The sequence below is a fragment of the Manis javanica genome, chromosome 3 (genome assembly GCF_040802235.1).
Source record: "Manis javanica isolate MJ-LG chromosome 3, MJ_LKY, whole genome shotgun sequence".
In the NCBI taxonomy this organism is placed as follows: Eukaryota; Metazoa; Chordata; class Mammalia; order Pholidota; family Manidae; genus Manis; species Manis javanica.
The window spans coordinates 163,684,824-163,705,466 of NC_133158.1; the positions used below are offsets into that span (position 1 = coordinate 163,684,824).

The window sequence follows — 20,643 nt, forward strand, 5'->3', positions numbered from 1 at the left end:
TCTATATATCAGAGGGTGGGGGTGGATGTAATTGGTCCCCAGGCCCCCGCACTGATTCCCCAGGAAGCTGAGGCACATGCAGAGAACTTGCCTAGCTTAGCCCTGGTCCAAGGCTGAGGGTGGGGCAGGAGGAGAAAGGCCAGGGCTGGGCTGCCCCAGGACCTTGTGGGGCATCTGTGGCTGAACACTCAGGTCATGAGTGCACAGGACCCACCCTGGTTTCAGGGCTGGAGATATGGTCCAAGTGTTACCCAAAATCCTGTGGGCCCCCTGGGCTCAGGTGGAGCCAATGAGACGCCAAGAGTCTGCCAGCTTCCTCTTCTGAATCCAGAAGCTGCCACTTCCACCCACTTCTGCACAGATTGCCCCTAAGCCCCCCAACCTCATCTGACAGTCCTGTTACCAAATCTGAATGCTACTGGCTTAGTTGGTCCCAGGGCCAAGCTCACATCTGCAGGGACCTCATAGTTGGGGGTCCCTGCAGATGTGAAAAAAAAAATTCCACTGGGAGGACAACTGGCTGTGGCCAGGCTCAGCTGGTCCATCTTGTGTCTTACAGGGAAGAGTAGCTGTGAGGTTAGGTGTCACGTGGAGTGAAGTTTGGAGGAAGGGATAGGCCCATAGATTCTGAGTTGGGGTAAAAGGGTAGTCTTATCCTTGGGAACACCCCATCTTAAAGACACCCTCAGCGTGCATTCATGTGAATGAGAAACTGCATCCCAGTGGGATAGGCTGAAGATTAGGGTAGTGGGGCAGGCCTTGAGTGTAGAGATATGACCTCTGGACATACTCAGGAGGTACTGTCACGGATGGGAGTGTAAGGAACTACTCCCAGTCTGCTACAGGGGCAGCTAGGCCACAGGGCTCACTTTTAAAGACAAGAAGGAACCAACAGGTATTTAACATGGCTGTCCCCAGATTCTGAGCTAGAAGCTGTCACAGATGTTTTCTCATCCCACTGTTCACTCACCTGTTTTATGGGAAAGGTCCCTGAGAGTCACATGGTAAGTCTGTGGCTGAGTTGGGATTTGAACCCAGGTCTTCAAACTCCTGCACTGAGCTTCCTCCTCCAAAGCAAAGTGAAGGCTTATGCTGGCAGATCCCCACATCTCACTCTGGGTTTACTTTTTCTTTTTCTAACTTTTCTTTCTTTTTTTAAAAAATAGAATCCTTCTTTTATTTTACTTTCTTATTGTTAATTTTGTAACGAATACTTGAATATGTTCTTTCTATAAAAGAGTCAAATAATACAGACAAAACAGAAGTCATCCTTGATGGCTCCCAAGCCCCATTCCTTCTTCTAGAGAAAACCTTTTTTTTTTTTTGTAGATAATTATTTTTTATTGAAGGGTAGTTGACACACAGTATTACATTAGTTTCAGGTGTACAACACAGTGATTCAACATTTATATAGCAGCTATCACCATACCAAGTTGTTACAATATTTTTACTATATTCCTTATGCAATACATTACATTCCGGTTACTTATTTATTTTACAATTGGAAGTGTGTACTTTTTTTTTTTTGTGAGGGCATCTCTCCTATTTATTGATCAAATGGTTAACAACAATAAAATTCTGTATAGGGGAGTCAATGCTCAATGCACAATCATTAATCCACCCCCAGCCTAATTTTCATCAGTCTCCAATCTTCTGAAGCATAGCGAACAAGTTCTTACATGGAGAACAAATTCTTACATAGTGAGTAAGTTACATGGTGAACAGTACAAGGGAGAAAACCATTTGTAACAGTCTGTGTGGGGGCTGGCCTCCTGGGCCTTTTTCCACATGTTTCCAAAATGTACCTTTTTTGTGTACGTATAAAGTAGATAGTTTTGTTCTGTTGTTCTCTGTTTTAAATAAATGGTATCACTTTGTAGATAGAGCTCTCTGCTATATGCGTGTTTCTACTTAAAGGTATGTCTTGGAGATGTTAATGTCAGTAAATATAAATCTGTCTTTTTTAATGCTGCATAGTATTCCAAAATCTGGGATTTGTTAAGCAGTCCCTAGGAATGTACATTTAGTTCTTTTCTGCATAATTTTCCTGTGTGCTCATGTGTGATTCCAGACAGAGGCCGGGAAACTCCTTGAAATGCCCTCTTATATCCCTGTGTGACCATTTCCCTGTAAGATATTTCTAGATTCAGTCATTGCTGGATCTGGGAACGTGCACATTTTTTATTTTAATAGACATGGCCAAGCTGCCTCCTAAATAGCCTATGCTGGTTTATGTACACCACACCAGGAATGACCAGGAGGTCTCTTCTCACACCCTTCATCTCAGAGTATAGTATGAGGATTGTTATCTTCACCTTTACCATTCTGAGAGGTGAAAAATGGTGTCCCTTGTCAATTTTAATTTGCTATTTACAGCTTTTGGACTTGACTTGCTTTATTGTCCATCTTCCAAGAGCTTGCTCACTACCTATCTCCCTCTGCATTGTTTGTCTTTTCTTTATTGATTTGTTGAAGCTTTTTATATCACCTGCCTTTAAATGCCACCCCCCCACACGCCCCCCACCCTGCTCTGGGAACTGCCTGTGGACAGAGCACAAGGAGTGGGGCCAAGCCCTCCCGGGAACTTGGGTTTTCTTTGGAATGTTTTAATGAGGCGTCAAGCGGCCTCCCCCAGATTCCTGTTGTGGGCCTTCTGGGGACACTCCCTGGCCCAGCCACCACATCAGGAAGGCAGCTTTTTCAGACAGAGTCCCCAGGAAAGAGAAAGGGTGAGGTAAGAATTTTTCAGACCCCTGAAATTGTCTGCAAAATATAGTGTGACTGGGGAGAGTGCAAAGTTTTGCTCAGATTCACAAAGACATTGGAAACCTCCAACAGTTAAGACCCCCAACTCTGGGACCAGCCTTGTATGGAGGTGAGACCTGGTGGGATTCTATTCTGCTGACTAGGCTATGGTTAGCTTAGGCCATACTGTCCTTTTGGGACTTTTTTGGGACTTGGTTCCCCAGCCCAAGTAGAGTCTGCCTGTGAAGATCCACAAGCAAGCAGACCTTAACTCCAGCAGCCCCAATCCCACCATCCCAGGCCCTACCCCACCGCCTGCCCCTGAAGGTGTCTAGGCTGCCCAGCATAAGAGGCATCACACTGTTTCCCCCAAGACCCCTCCCAAACACAGGCAGTCTGTTCAGGAAGGCCTAGGGAGGGGGAGGAAAAGTCAGCACCTGTCAGTGGTCGGGGGCGGGCAGGAGCGTCCCCGGCAGGAGCCTGTCCCAGCCTGCTCAGCCAGCAGAACGAATGGAGGACAGCAAGGGGCTGAGAGCAATCCCTAGCCAGCTGCCATGGGAGACATCAAAGGGTGCCAGCCCAGGTCCCAGAAGTGGAACCTGGACAAGAGGTGCAGGAAGGCCAGAAGTCAGGAGGGGGTCACCTGGTAGTTAAGGTTTTCTCCTGGCTCTTCTGGAGGTACAGTCTCTCCTTGCTCCTGTACCAGCACGGCTGTCCTCTGCCCAGAGAGAGCGGAGCCCAGGCTGCCATCATCAATATCATGACCCTCCGATTGCCTCTGCATCTACCTCCTCCCCTGAACTGCAAAGGGAAACTTGCTTGATGCAGTGAAAGATACAATCCAGAAAGGATTGTGGAAAGCTGGTACTGAGGCGGCACTAGGGGACCATGAGGCTGGGTACTGCCCCTTTTCTTTCCCTTCCTCCAGGGTTGCTGCTTCAGTGCAAGCAGACCTTAACTCCAATCTTGGCCCTCCTTTTTCTAACCATGATTCTCAGCCTCAGACTCCCTATTTGTAAGATGGGGATGCAGTGGAAGGTGAAAGAGATGTGGTTAAAACTCTAGGGGCAATGGCTGGTGCCAGCAGGCAGAGGGACTCTCATGGGGTGGGAGAAATTGGCCAAGTCCAGGGGTGAGCACCAAGCATATTTGCTTTCTATAGAGAGAAGCAAGAAGCCAACAGCTGCCTTTCCCCCAGGGGACCAGGTGGAACCCAGGCAGAGGGATGGATGAGATGACCCAAGAAGACATCCTGAGGCTAATACCATGCCGTGGAAGAAGCTCCTTTTCCAAAGGCAAAGGTGTCAGCGGCTGGAGAAAGGTCCCTTGTGTCTGCTCCCTAGTTTTGCCTGGAGGAGAATTTAGGCATGTCTGAAATCACAAACAGCAACTGTGTGGAATCTGGCAGTTAGGAGATGAATCGAGAGGAGTGGCCCTTGTTTGTTTAGTGACATGGAACCAGCTCTCCCCACCACCACCTCCACCATCACACCTCCATCACCACAACCAGCCCTGACATTGCCACCTCACTGTCCTCACCTCCTCCGCCATGGCCATCAGCACTGACACCCCCAGCTCCAACATCATTCTCAGTGGGGTCTCCCTTGCAGCTGAGTTAGAAGGATTTGCTTGCCCCCCTTTGGGAGGGGTAGTGAGCAGATGACTTTTCTCTTCTGAGCTTCTGAACTAAGGAAATGAGAAACACACCCAGGCCTCTTGACCACACACTACTCTCTCCCTGGGACAACAGCTTCTATGTTTGTAAATAATATACTGGCTTCCAGGACCTACCTGCACCCTGTCTGGAGTCCCACAAACACCAGCTCAGTGGTCCCTCTTCCCCTGTTCCCCTAGCTCAGGGCTAAGATCAGGCTGTGCATGTTCACACATGTTCACACGTGTTTGGGGCAGAATGTGGGGACAGTGTGTTATAGCAGGGAACGCTGAAGCTGAGCCCTGTGATGGTTAGGTCAGAGCGAAGTCAGCCCTAACCCAAGACCACAGTAGAGATGGGGGTGTGGGGATTGGGGACACTTGACACCAGGGCTGAGGGCCCATCAGTGGGAGTGTAGACTAACTGACCCCTGGCCATGACCCAGCCCTGGGTACTTCAGTCCCAAGATCCAAGATCTGCAGACTCTCTGGCTCTAAAATGATGCAAATCTGAGCCTTTTACACCAGGAACTGGGCCAAAAAGACCTGAGCTCTTCAAGGAGAGGGGCTGGTGGATGGAGGAGGGAGCAGCAGATGGAGTCACCGGACCAGGAGGAGAGTAAGAGCTGTCAGCAGTTTCCTTGTCACCCGCAGGAGAGTAAGCCTCCTTAGAGAGGAGGCAGAGGAGGGGCCTCTTGGCCCCCAAACCCAAGCTTGGGGTGCCTGGCAGTGACTTTGAATCTTAGTGTGAGTCCAGGGTAGATTCAGAAATGCAGGGATGTCCTTCCACCCCAAAAGCTTACCAGGCACTCCTCACCCAGCAGGCTTTCCTGTATTCCCTGCTCTCAATCCTTCCAGGAATCCCACCTCCAATCTGCCCCTCACTGTGGGCCCCTGGACTCAGTCACCTACCCAAACAGTCTCCCCATGCCACTGTGGGTCCTCAGCCTGGAGCACCTGTGGCACCTGGCAGGTGAGGAGCCATGGCTTGGTGCTATGGGCTGCTAACAGGGCAATAATAGCAACCAACTTTCCCTGCCCAGCCCTGCCCCGGCTTTTCATGCTGTCCTCACTTAGTCCTCTTGGCAGCCCTATTGTTATCCTGAGTTTACAGGTGCAAAACTGAGGCACAAGGGGTAAGCAACTGTCCCAAAGACACAAAGCCAGTGCTGGGGCAGAATCCCCCTGGCAGAGGAGAGGATGCAGCTGGAGGGAGGGGCCAGTGGGGGCATTCCAGGCAGGGGAGCTCCCTCTTGTCCTTGAGAAAGTGCTTCCTTGAGTTGGCTCAAATTCCTCTTGCTGCAATGGCAGTTCTGTCATGATTGGATGACACGGAAATGGGCCTTATAGTTCAGAGGAGCTAGAGGTGGGGCCACTGTCCCTTTGGAGTTTGGGAGCCACGGGATGCTGGGAGCACACCCTCTCTTGGGCATTCCCAGACCCACCATGGAAGTGAGAGTCTAGAACAGAGAGTGCGAAGCCAACAGCAGTAGGAGGATGCTGAGCACACACCTGGGGCCTGCGAAAGAGTGTGTCCTTGGTTCCTGGTCATCACCCAGCTAGCACACCTCTCTGTTGGTCAGTCTGACAAATGAGCAGTTTTCAACCCATGACTGTGGGCCTTTAGGCCATCAGATTTGACCCTCAAGTCACATCCATGGGCTAGTCTGTCTACTGGGAGGGCTGGTGGGCCTATGTTTGGGAACTGGTGAAAGCCTCAGCCACTCACTCAGGAGCTTCCCATCAGCTGAAAAAAATATGGTGCATTATCTGTTGGTCTTGAGAGAGGATGTGGGCAGAAGGAGAAGGGGTAGCAGAGAACAGGGCGTGGTGAGGGAGCAGGGGTAGAACAGCGGCAGTGGTTATGGGGCTGGTGGGAAGAGCATGGTGGTGATCTACCATTGTGATGTGCGATGGTGGTAACGGTGCTCGTATGAATGGTAATAGTAACTAGTGCTCTCGGTGGTAACAGTGCTGCTGGTGATGGTGGTCGTATCGGTGGTATTGGTGGCAGTCAGGGTGAGGGGTGGTGATGGTTGTGTTGGTGGTGGTCAGGGTGCTAGTTGGTGGTGGTGGTGATTAATGGAGGTATTAGTTGCAACAATGGGAATGGGAATGAGGGGTTGCTGCCATGGGGGTAGGGTGAGCAGGGCACCAACATAGGGATCAGTCTCCTCAGCAGCCTGTATCCCCATTGCCAGAGTCACAAAGAGAACTTCAGGTTAGTCTTGAACTCCTCTGAGTTAGGGCAGGCCCAAATTGTCCTCCCTCAAGCTGCGTCCTGGCAGCTACTTCTTTGGCAACCTGTTCAGCCATAGCTGGGAAGGAGGGATGTAAGGCAGAGGAGCTATGGAGGCTGGCAGCCAGCACCTGGGAGTCAGCTCCAACCTTTCCTGTGGGCTCCAGATGAGATATCAGGGTCCAACTCAGACTCCAGAGTCACACGGAAGCACGCACACCCACAGATAGGCATGCTAACCAGCAACTGCAGTTGTGCACATGGGACCTTTGCCCATAAACACATGTACACATGGATGTTCACAGACACCTCGGGCTCACGTCCCAAACGTGCATGCTAGGCAATCCCCGCGTGAGAACACAGTGCCAGGGACACACAAGTGCACGCAGCGGCCAGTGTGAGCGCAGCTGCCTGGGGATGCACCGCCACTCATGCGCACGCTCAAAGACGCGCACGCGCCTCCGCTAAGTGAAACCAGCAGAACCCAAGTTCGGCCGCCGAGCCAGTTGGAGACTCCTTGGCCCTGGAAGCCCTTGCTCCTGCCACCAAGAGTCGCGGTCAATTAACTTCTCTCGGCAACCGGGCGCCCTGACCCGCCCCAGCCTGCCAGCCCGCCCTTGCCGGCTGGTTGCCGCCCCTTCCCCGCCCCTCCTCCTACCTTCCCTGCCTCCTGCAAAGCTCCGCTTAGAGTAAAGGGGGCCCAGCCCTGTTACTGGACGCCTAAGAGGCGGCAGCTCAGCCTGCTCAGAGTCTCAGGGGACCATGTTCTCGCCTGTGGACCCTGAAGGGACACAACCGTGCCCTGGGTCTCAGTAGTCTCAGGGGATATGTCCCTGTCTTGGGGGGTCTGAGGAAACATGGACTTGGGGGGAGGAGTTCTGAGGGGATGCATTAACCTCTTGAGTGGCTGGACTTGGGCACACTGGGCTGTTCCCAGTCAGGATACCGCCTTGACCCTCTGACTCCCTTCCAACCCTAAGTCAGGGGGACAGAGGTACAGGGTGAGACCCCCCCCCAGCCCCCGATGCTCCTTTTTCCTTCCTTAAATGATGCCAGTGCATCCCTGTGGGTGGCAGCCAATGCCCAGCGTGTGCAGGTGGGAAGGAAGGACACTCCAGGCGAAGGGAACAGCGGGAGCAAAGGCCTGCCCGCATCATCTGTACACAGGGTGTGCTTAGATGGGAGGAAGCTTCCAGATAAGCAGTGGGATGTAGGTGACCCCCACCCATAGCCTGCACTCCTGCTGGAGTGCCCCGCCCAGCCCAAACCACTTGCCAGCAATTCCTGCGTCCTCTCTCTTGGGACCAACAAGGGTGGGAGGAGCCGAGGCACTCACCATTCACTGGGGAAAGGACTGACTGGGGAGAGGGCCAGGATGGAAACTGAAGACTCCTAAGGTCCCCCAGGGTGCTAGGACTTGAAGGAATCCAGGCCTGTTTTGTTTCCCCAGAGTTCACACTCCTTACCCACCCCTCCTCCTCACCCAGGTCCCCAACAGACAGCCAGGATCCTGTGAAGATCCATCCTGGGACATTCCATCCCTTTCCCATGTACCTCTGGGGAACAGACTGGACAGAGAGTATCAGTGGCTGCAGCCTACAGGGTTACTAGCGGGCAAGCAGGGGACACCAACCTCCCCACACCCCCGCCTTTTTTCCTCTGGTAGGGCAGGCCCTATCCCTTGGAGCCTCAACTTCCCATCTGTAAAATGGGAGCTCTGTAAGGCAGATTCCCCACATTCTTGAGTCGGGGCCTTTGGAAAGGAGGGAATCCTCAGGGAGGTTGGGGTGGTCGCAAGACCTGCGCTGTGCAGTGAAGTCCTGCTTGCGGTCTGCCCTTTGGCTTGGTAGGTGGATGCAGATGACGTCATGACCAAGGAGGAGCAGATCTTTCTGCTGCACCACGCCCAGGCCCAATGCGAGAAGCAGCTCCAAGAAGTCCTGCAGAGGCCAGGTGCGGGTGGAGCCAGGTGGGGCGGGACCAAAGGAGGAGGGACTGGGGCAAGATCAGGAGAGGGAGGGCCAGACAAAGGTGGGGGCCCAAGGCAGAACCCAGTAGCACCAGGACAGGGCAGTTCCAGGGATAGGGAGGCCAGGCCAAAGTGAGGACCGAAAGTGGGGCGAGTCAGGCAGGGTCAAAGTCAGCAGGCTGAGAGATGTGCTGCGCCTTCCCTCCCGGGGCGTGGGTAGGGTCGTCTGAAGTCGGAATCACGCCCAGCCAGCTTAGATAGATCCCATGAGGTGCACTAGGATCAGAGGCGCTGACAGGGTGCCAGACCCCACTGGGCTGGGCTGAGACTGCTTCCTGGAGAAAGGGGTACCCAAGGCAGCAGGTCCAGAGGGTGAGTAGGTTTTGGAAGGAGGCAACCTGGGAAGCAGACAAGGCAGAGGTGTGCAGGGTCAGGAGAGGAGAGGGTCCATATGGCTGGATAACAGGAGGACAGCAGAGAGGGTTGGGGACCTATGACTGTCAGTCATGGTCACTGTCTGGGAGAGGATGTTGCTTGACCCAGGATAGGGAGCACTTCCTCTACCAGCACACCATCTCTGTGGGACCCTGCCTCGGGGAGCTGGGGGGTACGCTCACCAGCCTTCACCTCTCCTGCCCCTGTCTCAAGCTGGTCTCTTCTTGGAGTCCATTTCCTACAAGTGCAGATAGGACCTCATCTGCACCCATCCAGGCCTCTGATGTCTGATTAACCTCCTCAGCCTGCAAGAGGCCCACAAGTTCAGCTTCCTTCCTTCAGCTGGCCCTTACTCTGCTATGGAAGGCTGTCAGTACACACCCAAGACCAAGCACACACAGTGACACTCTTCATAGCCCACAACTTGGTGCACACTCGCAGGGACTCATATGGTCTCTGCAGTCACAGCCCTGTGCACACTGGCCCCACATGTGGGTCCCTGGTCCCCTGCCCCAGTTATATCAGGGCCTGGGGTGTCAGGTGGCTCCCTGCTCTGGGTCCTGAACCCAGCCTTTTTCCTAGTTGTGGAAGCCTGGAGGCACCTCTCTCTCTGTGTTCATCAGAGCTCCTCTCTTCCCACTCCACCCTATCCTGCTACCCCCACCCTACTGATGCCCAAGGGCAGGCTGGAAAATGGGCATAGCCATCCCATTCTAGTCCTGGGTGTCCTCTCTTCATTCTCCTTGTTGCCACAGACCCAGATTGGGGCAGGCCAGGGCCCTGGCTGTGCTGTAGCTTGTAGGGTGCAAGTCAGATAATAAGGAAGACTATTCAGCAAGGAAGAGATACCTGGAGCATCTCCAATGGAGGGGAAGGCCAGGCCCCATCTCACATGGAGTCTCCAGGGTCCCTTGTGGAAGCTGTGAACCACTAACTCAAGTATCCTAGGGCAGGGGTTGGGGTATGTAGACTTGTCTGCCCACCCCTGACAGCTACACCCTCTCCTTCTTGTCTTCCACACCCCAGCTTCTTGACCGGCACTTGCTTTCTGGCCCAGCTCCATTTTCCCTGTTTAACCTCTCCGTTGACATCACCACTACTGTCTACTTTGCCACGCGCCCCCTGGTGGGGCCTTCGCCTTCTGCATGGGCTCTGGCTCCAGCTCCTGGGTGGGAGGGCATCGTCTCTGCCCATAGCTTGCCCACATTTACCTCTCAACCCGCTAGCTGATCCCACACCTGCATGGTGTTCATTCCCATTTGACCCCTCATTGACAGTCTTCGTCCCCTCTGATTACTTCTGCACCTGGCAAGCACTTTACAATTTGTAAAGCACTTCCTTACCTGTCATTTCAGCCCTCCCAACAGCCTGGGCTGTCCGCAGGGCAGGGGACAACCCCCACTGTGCAAAGGGGGAGTCTGGGGAAGGAGGGTGCTCTGGGTCTCCTGCCACAGCACAGTTCACAGCCGTGACTTCCCTGATGTCTCCAGCTGACATAATGGAATCAGACAAAGGATGGGTATCTGCGTTCACATCAGGGAAGCCTAGGAAAGAGAAGGCATCTGGGAAACTCTACCCCGAGTCTGAAGAGGACAAGGAGGTGACCATTGGCAGCTGGCACCGAGGTACGTCTGTGCTTCCATATATCCATCAAGACCCTTTAGACCACCAGCCTGCCCCACTGCTCTGTCCTCCTCCTATGAGCTCATCATGCTCCTTGGCTCTTATGAAAAAGAAGAGGCTGTGGTCCCCACCCCAGGAAAGCAGGGGAAGGATTGGGAGGAGACAGAGGGCAGTGTGTGGAGGGGACAGACAAGCTGAATAGGCTTGATCCCCCAGAAGATGTGAACAGAGAACTTGACCTCTACCACCCTAGGGGTGCACCCAGAGCTACAGCCCCTTCTGTGCAGGGAATGACAGAGAACCTGGGAGACAGAGGGACAGGGAGAGATACACAGATAGGGAGAGACCCAAAGACACAGAGAGACAGAGATCAAGAGAGGCAGGGAGAGACAGGGGACCAGGAGACACAAACTGGGACTGGAAGTGAGTGTGTCAGAGGGGTATGGACCAAGCCACATGGTGAGATGGGCCCTAGAGACAAACAGGGGAGGAGGGTGCCCCAGAGGGGTGGGGCCACAGTAGGACAGGAGTGGAGACAAGAAACTAGGGAGAGAGAGGCCAGGCTGCACTGTCTCACAGGAAGGTAGAGACAAATGCAAAGCCCAGGCTGCAGCCACAGGGCCAGTTTGAACCGGCTGGGTGGGCAGCAGATTCCAGATGGGCCACATCTGGGAGGCTGCGGTCACACTGTGGCTCCCAGGGACCAGAGGGAATTGTGGGCCTGGTTGGGCGGGGCTGGGAATGTGGTGCCCAGGACAGAGAGCCTTTCACCAAGCTGGGGTGGGTCTAGCTGTCAAGGCAGTTTCCAGGGTGACTGGAGAGTCATGTGGTTGGAACCATGCAGGGGGAAAGAGGGGACCTTGGGGATGGAAAGTAGAAGATTCAGCAACTGGGGACCCTCCACAGTCACTTAGCATCTCTGCTGAGAGTCTGGAGGCCCAAAGTGGGATATGTCATCCCGCCTCAAATCGCACAGTTTTAGCACTTCCATTTGGAGAATTATGTCTACCCCCACGAATGGTAGCTAAAGCCTTATAGCAGGTGCTCAGGGTGGGCCTTGGGCGGTGGGGAAGCATGGGCTGATGGAGTCAATCCCAACTTCCCAGTGAAGAAATTGAAGTGCAAAGAAAACGGACACCTGCATGAAGTTGTCAGCTATTTGAGGATCCAAATGGCCCTGGAAACTAGACCTACTGCTTCCTGTCCATGGTCCCTGGGCTAGGTTCACATAGGAAGCATCCTCAGCGGAAGGAGAGTTAGTCAGGGAACTTGCCCTTCTCTAGGGACTCCTGGAAGGTGGGACCAAGACCAGAGAAAAAACACATGCCTGCCAGGGCTGAGCACTTGAGGAGGGCTGGGCCCTGGGTTGTGTGACTTGGCAAATCACTTGCCTCTCTTGGCCTCTGCCAGCCAATCTAGAAAGTAGGGCCAGTGCCAGCACCTGCAAATAGGGACTGTAGTGAAATCTATGAGGCTAGGTGGGCTCAGGGCACAGTAGGGAGTAAGGGCTCAATACAGCCTGAGTTCTCCAGTCTGGGGGTGCAGCTGTCCCTGAGGGAGTCAGCTACCACAGGTGTATTCATCCCTCTTGGTCACTGATTGTTCCTTCTTGAATGGTGTTCTCCTCTTTGTCTGTCTTTGTGGGCACAGGGCACCCCTGCCTGCCGGAGTGGGACCACATCCTGTGCTGGCCACTGGGGGCACCAGGTGAGGTGGTGGCTGCACCCTGCCCAGACTACATTTATGACTTCAATCACAAAGGTAAGGTGGGCTGGAGTTGGGTGGGGACTACAGGGATACCAGGACTTGAAGCTCAGGGCTTCAGTGGCTGGATACCTCTTTGCCCGTCCTGACCTTCCCATGGAACTGCAGGCCATGCCTACCGTCGCTGTGACCACAATGGCAGCTGGGAGCTGGTGCCAGGGCACAACCGGACATGGGCCAACTACAGCGAGTGCGTCAAGTTCCTGACCAATGAGACTCGTGAACGGGTGCGGGCTTTCCCTTTCCCCAACCTGACCGGGATAAGGCCCCCCTACGCTGCTGGTGACCCCTGACCTAGTCCGGCAACCTTTACCTGGCCTTTGCCCTTTAACCTGATTCATACCGAGTCCCAGGTCTGTGACGATGTCTCCCACCTACATAGGAGGTGTTTGACCGCCTGGGCATGATCTACACAGTGGGCTACTCAGTCTCGCTGGCCTCCCTCACCGTGGCTGTGCTGATTCTGGCCTACTTTAGGTGGGCGGGGCGAGGGGCGGGACGGAGGCTGGGGGCGGGGCCCGGGTATGGTGCCTCCCTTTCCTCAGTGCCCCTACCCCTGCCGAGTGACCCTACCTACCGCGCACAGCCCAGCTTCCTGACCACCCGCCGCGCGTCCTCATGCCCCCACCCACGGTGATGTTGCGCGCCCCGCAGGCGGCTGCACTGCACACGCAACTACATCCATATGCATCTGTTCCTGTCCTTCATGCTTCGCGCGGTGAGCATCTTCGTCAAGGACGCGGTGCTCTACTCGGGCGCCACGTTCGACGAGGCTGAGCGCCTCACCGAGGAAGAGCTGCGCGCCATCTCCCAGGCACCCCCGCCGCCCGCCGCCGCCACCGTCGGCTACGTGAGTGTTCCCCTCCGGCGGCCCACGCCTGGGGCTCCTTTCCACCGCTGGCATCCGGGGAGTCTCACTCTGCTGCGCGCCGGCACCTCCGGCCCAGCCCCCGCCCCTGCCCGTCTCCTGCTACCACTGGCTTCAGGCCACTGATCCTGGCACCCCGCAGCCCTGCGTCCAGCGCCTCCCGCCATGAGCTCTGCAGCGCCTCCCACTCCCTGCACTTTCGTCGACACTCCTGCCTCAGCGCAGGGACCCCAGCCACCCCACCTCCTCACCTTGCCCCATCGCTGTTCTAATGGCCCTCCTGCTTTTGGCAAGACCGCCCGCCCACACCCGGCAGCCCTGCCCTTGGTAGAGGGCCCCGCCAAGCCTGCCTCTTCCTTGTCAGCTTGGCTAGCCCCACTTGTGCCCAGCTAGCACCGCCCCTGCTGCCCCTGACTTGGCCCGATGCAGGCCCTGCCCTCTGGCTAACACCAGCTGGTCTCCTAGGCGGGCTGCAGGGTGGCTGTGACCTTCTTCCTTTACTTCCTGGCCACCAACTACTACTGGATTCTGGTGGAGGGGCTGTACCTGCACAGCCTCATCTTCATGGCCTTCTTCTCAGAGAAGAAGTACCTGTGGGGCTTCACGGTCTTCGGCTGGGGTATGCAGGTGCCGCGGTTGCTGAGGTGCAGGCGAGGGTGGGGCCTTGGGTAGTGGGGCCAGAGGGTGCCCCTGCGGGTAAGGCACACTCCATATACTGCCCTGTGGCTGAGCCCATCCCAGGCTTGGGAAACAGGGCTTGGCCACGGGTCACCTGGGGTTGGTCCAGCCTGGGGTTGGGGCTCACCTGAAGGCAGAGATTCACTTGAGGTTGAGGCTCAGCCCAGGACGGTGAGTGGGGACTCCTGGGCCCAGATTCTGCTTGAGATCAGAGCAGGAATCTTGGGTCAGAAGTCAGCCTGGGGCTGGAATAGGGATCTGGGACCCTCCCTCCATCCTGAGGTATTCCCCCAATCCCCTCACTGTGTGGAGCTGTCCACACCACTGCCTCCCTGCCCACGGGTCCATGGCCAAAGCCACAGGCCTGGGCTTTCAGGGTCATTGGCTTCGGCAGCCCCTCTGCAAAATGGGTTGCTGGAGCTCTGCACTCCTCCCCCACGGGTCCTGTGATCGAGTTACTGATAATTGTTCATTATTGTTGGCAGCTCCAGAGCTTGGCTGGGCTCTGGGGCGAATGGCCAGACTGCAGAGGGCTAAGCTGGGTGGCTGGAGCCCTCCCCAAGCTCAGCACCCAGAGGCCTTCCGATCAATAGCCACAGTCTCCCTGCTGCTTTGCACACACTCTGACCTTGACCTCACCCTTGGCAAGCCCCAGAGCTGGGGAAGACCCAGGCCTGGTCCCAGGACCTGACATGGGCTCTGGGGCTAGAAAGTATCAGGGTAGCAGGAAACACAAAGATCGGGGAGCACAGAACCTTTGTAGCACAGGAATCTCTCTCTCACCATAAACCCAGGTTATGCCATGTGCCTCCCAAGGGTACACTGGGCCCAGGGTGACGTGTGAGTGACTGTAAGGTAGGGACCTGGGCTCCTTTCAGAGGTACCTTTTGTCATCTGGGCTGGGTCAGGCCCGGGCACACCAAAGTTCCCTTGTGGCCTGTTTGCCATGCTGAACAACAAATCTCACCCCATCTGTCTTGATCCATGGGGGCTAGGACCTTTCAAACTGGGTGGATCGGAAGGCTCTGGGACAGAACAATGCCTGTAATGGGCTCTCTTCCCCACAGGGAGACCCCAGCCCAGAGCAGCACCCTTTGGGTGGGGGAAGGGGGATGACTGGGTATAGATGTTAGTGATACCTTATTTTCTCACACACCCAACAGGTGTGCTTATGTGGGTAGGAGACGCAGAACCAGGAGGAGGGCAGAGGTTGAACTGGGGCCCGCGGGCTGGAGTCCCGAGCACAGGCCGCTGGGACTGCAGGCAGCATTTGGCTGAGCATGGCTGTGCCACCAGGCAGCCCGGGGGCCAGGCTGAGGGAGGTGGAGAGAACAACAGGGCCAGTCATCAGGGATGAGGGTAATGGGACTGGTGGGGTGGGCTGAGGAGAAAGGTTTGGACAATACCTTCAGTCCCTCACACATGGTCTCCTCTGCACCCACAGGTCTGCCTGCCGTCTTTGTGGCTGTGTGGGTCAGTGTGAGAGCCGCCCTGGCCAACACTGGGTAGGTCAAGGTGGAAAATGGGGCAGGGGACTCTGACACAGGCCAGAAACCCCTCTGGTACACCCTTCTCCCATGAAGCATGAGGGGGCTTCCTGTACCCTGGCCCTGAGAGGCCCCAGCTTCAGGAGTTTTCAGTCTAGCCTGGAGCCAGGTACCTCCTTAGGGTCATAGGGAGCTACTTCAGAAGAGGCCTCTTCAGGTGGCCTCAGGCCTGGCCATACCTGGTGCTTCCTTGTCCTGTGCCCCCAACAGCAGCTGTCAGAGCAGACCAGCCCTGGGGCCTCTGTGGGTGGGCTCAGGAGGGGATGGGGGCTGATGCCTCAGCTTGCCCTAGGTGCTGGGACTTGAGCTCTGGGAACAAGAAGTGGATCATCCAGGTGCCCATCCTGGCCTCTGTTGTGGTGAGCAGGGGTGGTCACAGGGCTGTGTGGGGGTGTGGGGCTGGGGCCCATTGACCTGACCCTGACAGGGAGTGTGGAGGCTTCCCTAGACCCAAGAGTTGGAGCCACAAGTCCTGAGAAGCTGACCCCAACCCAGTCCAGATGGGCACATCAAAGGCCCAAGGACCTCCTGGAGATGCCATGGCAGAGGGGAGCCTGGGTAGGGCGTGGGCCCCAGAGCCCTGCCCCACCCTGCTGGGGTGCCACTCCAGGCACAGCCCTCCCTCTCTCCCACAGCTCAACTTCATCCTCTTCATCAACATTGTCCGAGTGCTCGCCACCAAGCTGCGGGAGACCAATGCAGGCCGGTGTGACACGCGGCAGCAGTACCGGTGAGCCACGCCCACCACACCCCTGCTCCTCAGGGTCAGGGGTTACCAAACCCCAGTGCCATGTATGAAGGTAAAAATGGCGGCCTGTCTCAAGGGAAGGACTCAGCACCTGACTGGTCCCACCCAGCAATGATGAGGTCTTGCCCAGCCCATGGGCCACCCCAGAACCGACCTGGCCACTCAGTGCCAGGCCCCACACTAGAGCTGGGGGCTGCAAGGGTGGCACAAACCCAGACGTGTCCTCAAAGAGCTGGTCCCAGGGAGCTGGAAGAACAGATGGGTAGTGTGGGGCTTTGAAAAGGTGAGAGCTCAGGTGAGCCCTGAGGAGTGGGCCGTCGGTGATGCAGCTAGGCCATGGTGGGGGGTGACTGCCAGCCAGGGGCCCCGGGACAGGGTGGTCGTACAGTGTATGGTCTGCTCCAGGATTCCTCAGGACCAAAGGGCCCTTTTAACTCTTTGCTGAGACAGCAAACGTTATTGTCCCAGGTGAACTGAGTTGCCCTCTGCTAGCAGCCAGAGCCCTGGGCCCCTTAGCAGGTGGGGGAGGCCCAGCGCCTGTGGAGGGTTAAGTGGCTCTGCCCTGACCTGCCTGTCCTGCTGGCTCAGGAAGCTGCTCAAATCCACACTGGTGCTCATGCCGCTCTTTGGCGTCCACTACATCGTCTTCATGGCCACGCCATACACCGAGGTCTCAGGGACACTCTGGCAAGTCCAGATGCACTACGAGATGCTCTTCAACTCCTTCCAGGTGCGCAGGCCTGGCTGGGGCTGGGTGGGGTGGGGGTGCTGTTCCGCTCCAGGCCTGGGCTCCGGACCCTGAACCTGCTCCTTCCTCTCCACAGGGATTTTTTGTCGCCATCATATACTGTTTCTGCAATGGTGAGGTAAGCAGTGTGCAGCGGTGGGGCAGGGCAGGGAGGACGCAGAGGGCCGGGGGCCCCTAAATCCCGTTCCTCCATTCTTCTGCTCTGTTTTTCCTCCAAGAACTTCCCTGAGAATATGAAGGCAGAGAGAAGTTTCCAGATGATTCAGGCTCAGGAAGTGCTAGGTTCCGTGAGCTCTTCAATTTCTGGCATAGCTAACCCTAGGGTTAAAGTCTCCATAATCCAGACTGAATGACCCGGCCACCCTTGGGGCCATTGTAGATTCTGGGTCTGTCAACAGCCTGCAGCCAGGCACAGTGTTCTGAGGATGACAGGATTTTACTTGGCCTTGGAATTTCCCAGTAATACCTCATGCCTCTGTTTTCATTCAGTGCTGAGTGTTGTGGGGTCAGGGATGTGGGACCTACTGGGGTTGGGGGGACATGTGGCAGAGGGGGTAGGGGTACACCTGACCACCCACCCTCTTACTGCCATCCCAGGTACAAGCTGAGATCAAGAAATCCTGGAGCCGCTGGACATTGGCACTGGACTTCAAGCGCAAGGCACGCAGTGGGAGCAGCAGCTACAGCTATGGGCCGATGGTATCTCACACAAGCGTGACCAATGTAGGCCCCCGCACAGGCCTTGGTTTGCCCCTCAGCCCCCGCCTGCTGCCTGCCACCACCACCAATGGCTACCCCCAGCTGCCCGGACACACCAAGCCAGGCACCCCAGCCCTCCAGATGGCACGGCCTGCTGTGGCTGCTCCCAAGGACGATGGGTTTCTCAATGGCTCCTGCTTGGGGCTGGACGAGGAAGCCTCTGTGCCTGAACGGCCACACCCTCTGCTGCAGGAGGAGTGGGAGACAGTCATGTGATCAGGGACCCGAGGGTTGGACCTATGGATGTAAGGGCAGCTGATGGACCAAGAGACAGGTGGTTGAACAGTTGCCCATTCAGGGCCGGCGCTTGAAGGACAAAACAGAAAAAAAAAAAAAAAAGGCAAAGGAAGCAGCGTTTGGCTTCCAGTGATCTGAACTGGGGAGTGTGACCCAGGAGGGGAAGGGAGTTCTTGGGTCTCACATGAGGAGGGGGTCTAGGAAGCACAGGCCAGTCCCTGGGTTTTGGGCGTGGTCCGGCAGAAAGGGCCCAGGAGGGGATACTGTGAGGTCCTAGAGTGGCTCAAATTAGCTGGGGTCACCCAGCGACTCAGTGGGCCCATTCTAGAGTTGGGCCCCGGCTCTCCCCTGCCACCAGGCCCTCCGAGGCTGCTCTCCACGCTCATTCCCAGGCCCCATGGGGGACCCAGGCTCCGTTGGCCTAGGCTTCTCTGGACTAGCTCCCCATGTCCTAGCCCCCAGTCACTGTCTGCCCAGGGCTGACAGCAGAGCCCTCAGATCCTTGACCATACTTCCAAGCCCAAGGCCCCGCTAGAGGACCTTTCCTGCTTGTCTGGCAGCCATGCTGTGCCTCTGAGAGGGTGGGGCACTCAGGGAGCCCATCACCCATGACCCCCAGCCCCCACACCTCTAGTAAACAAAGGGTGCAGCACGAGGGAGTGCGGGCACCATCAAGTGAAAGGTGGGCTGGGGAGTGTGCTCTGGTTCAAGACCTGTGGGAGAGCCAGGGGTCTGAGCCCAGAGCACTGGCTGAGCTGGGGGTCGGCAAGACTCAACACATCCACTATGGTGAGGGTCATAGGCATACCCACCCACCACCTCACTGTCCCTTTGGCCTGTGCCCACGCCAGGCTTGGGCCCCAGAGTGACAGAGGGCCTCCTTGGCCTCATGCTCTTGAGAACTGATCCTGCTACATCTCTGCTCCAGGCTCTGGTCAGACTGAGCTTCTTGCTCAGCCTGTAAGATGGCTCTGCCTCTGGGCCTCTGCACAAGCTGGGTGCCCCTGCCTGATCCTTTCTTCCCTTCATCTCCAGCTCAAGCTGTCTTGTTCTCCATGGACTCAGTATCCAGGAAGTGCTCCCCATCTCCAGCAGCACCCCCCTTATTGGAGGGGAGGGGAGGGCCACCAACTCAGTCAGTGGGTGGCATGGGCATGCTCTGAGCAGCCTCAGGCCAGCCTGCCTGCCTTTCTAAATGGCAGGGGGGGCAAACAACTGTCCAAAAGCCTGGCATGTACATGGAGCTCCAATGTGCTATGATCTGCTTAGAATGGTGTGAGAGGCACAGGCCAGGACCTGAAGGGCCACTGAGTTGGACTGAACATCAAGGAGCCCCAAGAGCTTGGAGCCACTGAAAGTTCTAGAGGGAGAGCCAAGGTGTGAGTGACATGTAGAGGAGTCCCCTGTCCCATACAGAGGCCGGGAGAGGTGACACCAGGGTCAGTGGGGGCAGCCTCGTGGGAAGCAGGTTGCCAGGCAGGGAGATGGTAGGTGCTGCTGTCAGGAGGGACCCTGGATGAGGCCCCAGCGGGCAGATGGAGGCCCAAGCAGGCAGACCCTCATCCCCTTCCCAGCGGCACCGGATACCCTCTCCGGGTCTCAGAGCCCCAGGATCTCCAGACCACTGAGCCTCAGGGCAGCTCGTCCCTCCTGCTGCACATGTGCACACACAGTCACCAAGGCCCCAAGTTGGGGGTCGCTGGGGGCTGCATCGTCCAGCTCAGACTTCTTAGGAGGCCTGTGAAGCAGAGTCGATGAAGCCCATCACCCTGAAACATTCAGAACGGGCATCCCCAGGACAGGACGGTGTCCACGCCTCAGACTTGTTGCCACTTTCCCTTCAGGTGGATTCCTAAAACCCAGCCTTATGGACTAAGTGCCCCAGGAGCTCCCCCTGGCCCCCGCATCAGGCCTGGTTTCCCCAGGCAGGGCCGGGCCTCCCGTAGCCAATTGGGTACCTCGGCCTTCTTGAGGCCCTCCACCTCTGGTATTGTACCCAGGACTGTGCCATTTCTTCCCTCAACTGGATGTCCCTGACGGGCCTGGAACTCTTGCGTCAGTACAACCCCAGGCTGGGACGAGGTCTCTTAGACCTGGAGCTCCCGGACTAGGGCCAGCCTCCGTGTTCCAAGAGGCCCCTGCGCTGTGCCTGAGCCATCCAGGTGTTGGCAGAGGAAGTGGGAGCCCTCAGTGGGCCTGGCAGGTGGTCAGGACCCTGTTTGCCTTGAGCAGGGGCTGGAGCCAGGTGGTCACTTCTCCCTTCAAGGCCTCACAGCCCAGCCAAGCCACAGGGAACATGTAAACACCAGCCGGGCTGGATGGCAGGCAAGCAGGGAGGAGGGCAAAGAGAGACCCTGACTCCTCAGCCTCCTGGGCCACAGCGTCTGGGCACCTCATGGGCTGCTCTGAACTCCAAGGGGGACAGTAAGGTGGCCCTCCAGCTCCTACCTGTCTCGGGCATACGGACAGGCCCTGCCCTCTCTGGCCTTTCTCCCCCTAGCCCAGCCTGGGAGAGGGCCTCTGAAGACCCTTGAAAAGAAAGTACCCCACTGAGGGCCGCTGGAACACAGGCCCAGCTTCCAGAGGCACCTAGGTGAGTCCATAGCTCCCAGCTCCAGAGCAGGGTCTAG

General features: G+C 56.5%; 1 protein-coding gene across 16 annotated transcripts in view; it reads left to right on the top strand.

The window, feature by feature from the left end:
• The window catches only part of PTH1R (parathyroid hormone 1 receptor), a 24,953-nt gene extending 6,828 nt beyond the window's left edge, over nt 1–18,125 (top strand). For 5 of the 16 annotated variants that reach the window (XM_073232273.1, XM_073232276.1, XM_073232275.1 and 2 more), the window contains 14 exons: nt 3,908–4,066; nt 8,488–8,590; nt 10,532–10,666; nt 12,315–12,425; nt 12,537–12,655; nt 12,811–12,905; nt 13,083–13,278; nt 13,762–13,915; nt 15,419–15,479; nt 15,814–15,880; nt 16,157–16,251; nt 16,858–16,999; nt 17,094–17,135; nt 17,615–18,125. In XM_073232273.1, coding sequence (XP_073088374.1) covers nt 3,908–4,066; nt 8,488–8,590; nt 10,532–10,666; nt 12,315–12,425; nt 12,537–12,655; nt 12,811–12,905; nt 13,083–13,278; nt 13,762–13,915; nt 15,419–15,479; nt 15,814–15,880; nt 16,157–16,251; nt 16,858–16,999; nt 17,094–17,135; nt 17,615–17,992 — 1,857 coding nt within the window. In that variant the 3' untranslated portion in view covers nt 17,993–18,125. Of the gene's footprint in view, nt 1–3,907; nt 4,067–8,124; nt 8,252–8,487; nt 8,591–9,796; nt 10,003–10,531; nt 10,667–12,314; nt 12,426–12,536; nt 12,656–12,810; nt 12,906–13,082; nt 13,279–13,761; nt 13,916–15,418; nt 15,480–15,813; nt 15,881–16,156; nt 16,252–16,857; nt 17,000–17,093; nt 17,136–17,614 lie in introns of those variants that run through there. The other 11 variants (XM_073232281.1, XM_036991503.2, XM_036991501.2 and 8 more) reach the window with 6 other exon arrangements.
• Nucleotides 18,126–20,643: the final 2,518 nt, after the last annotated feature.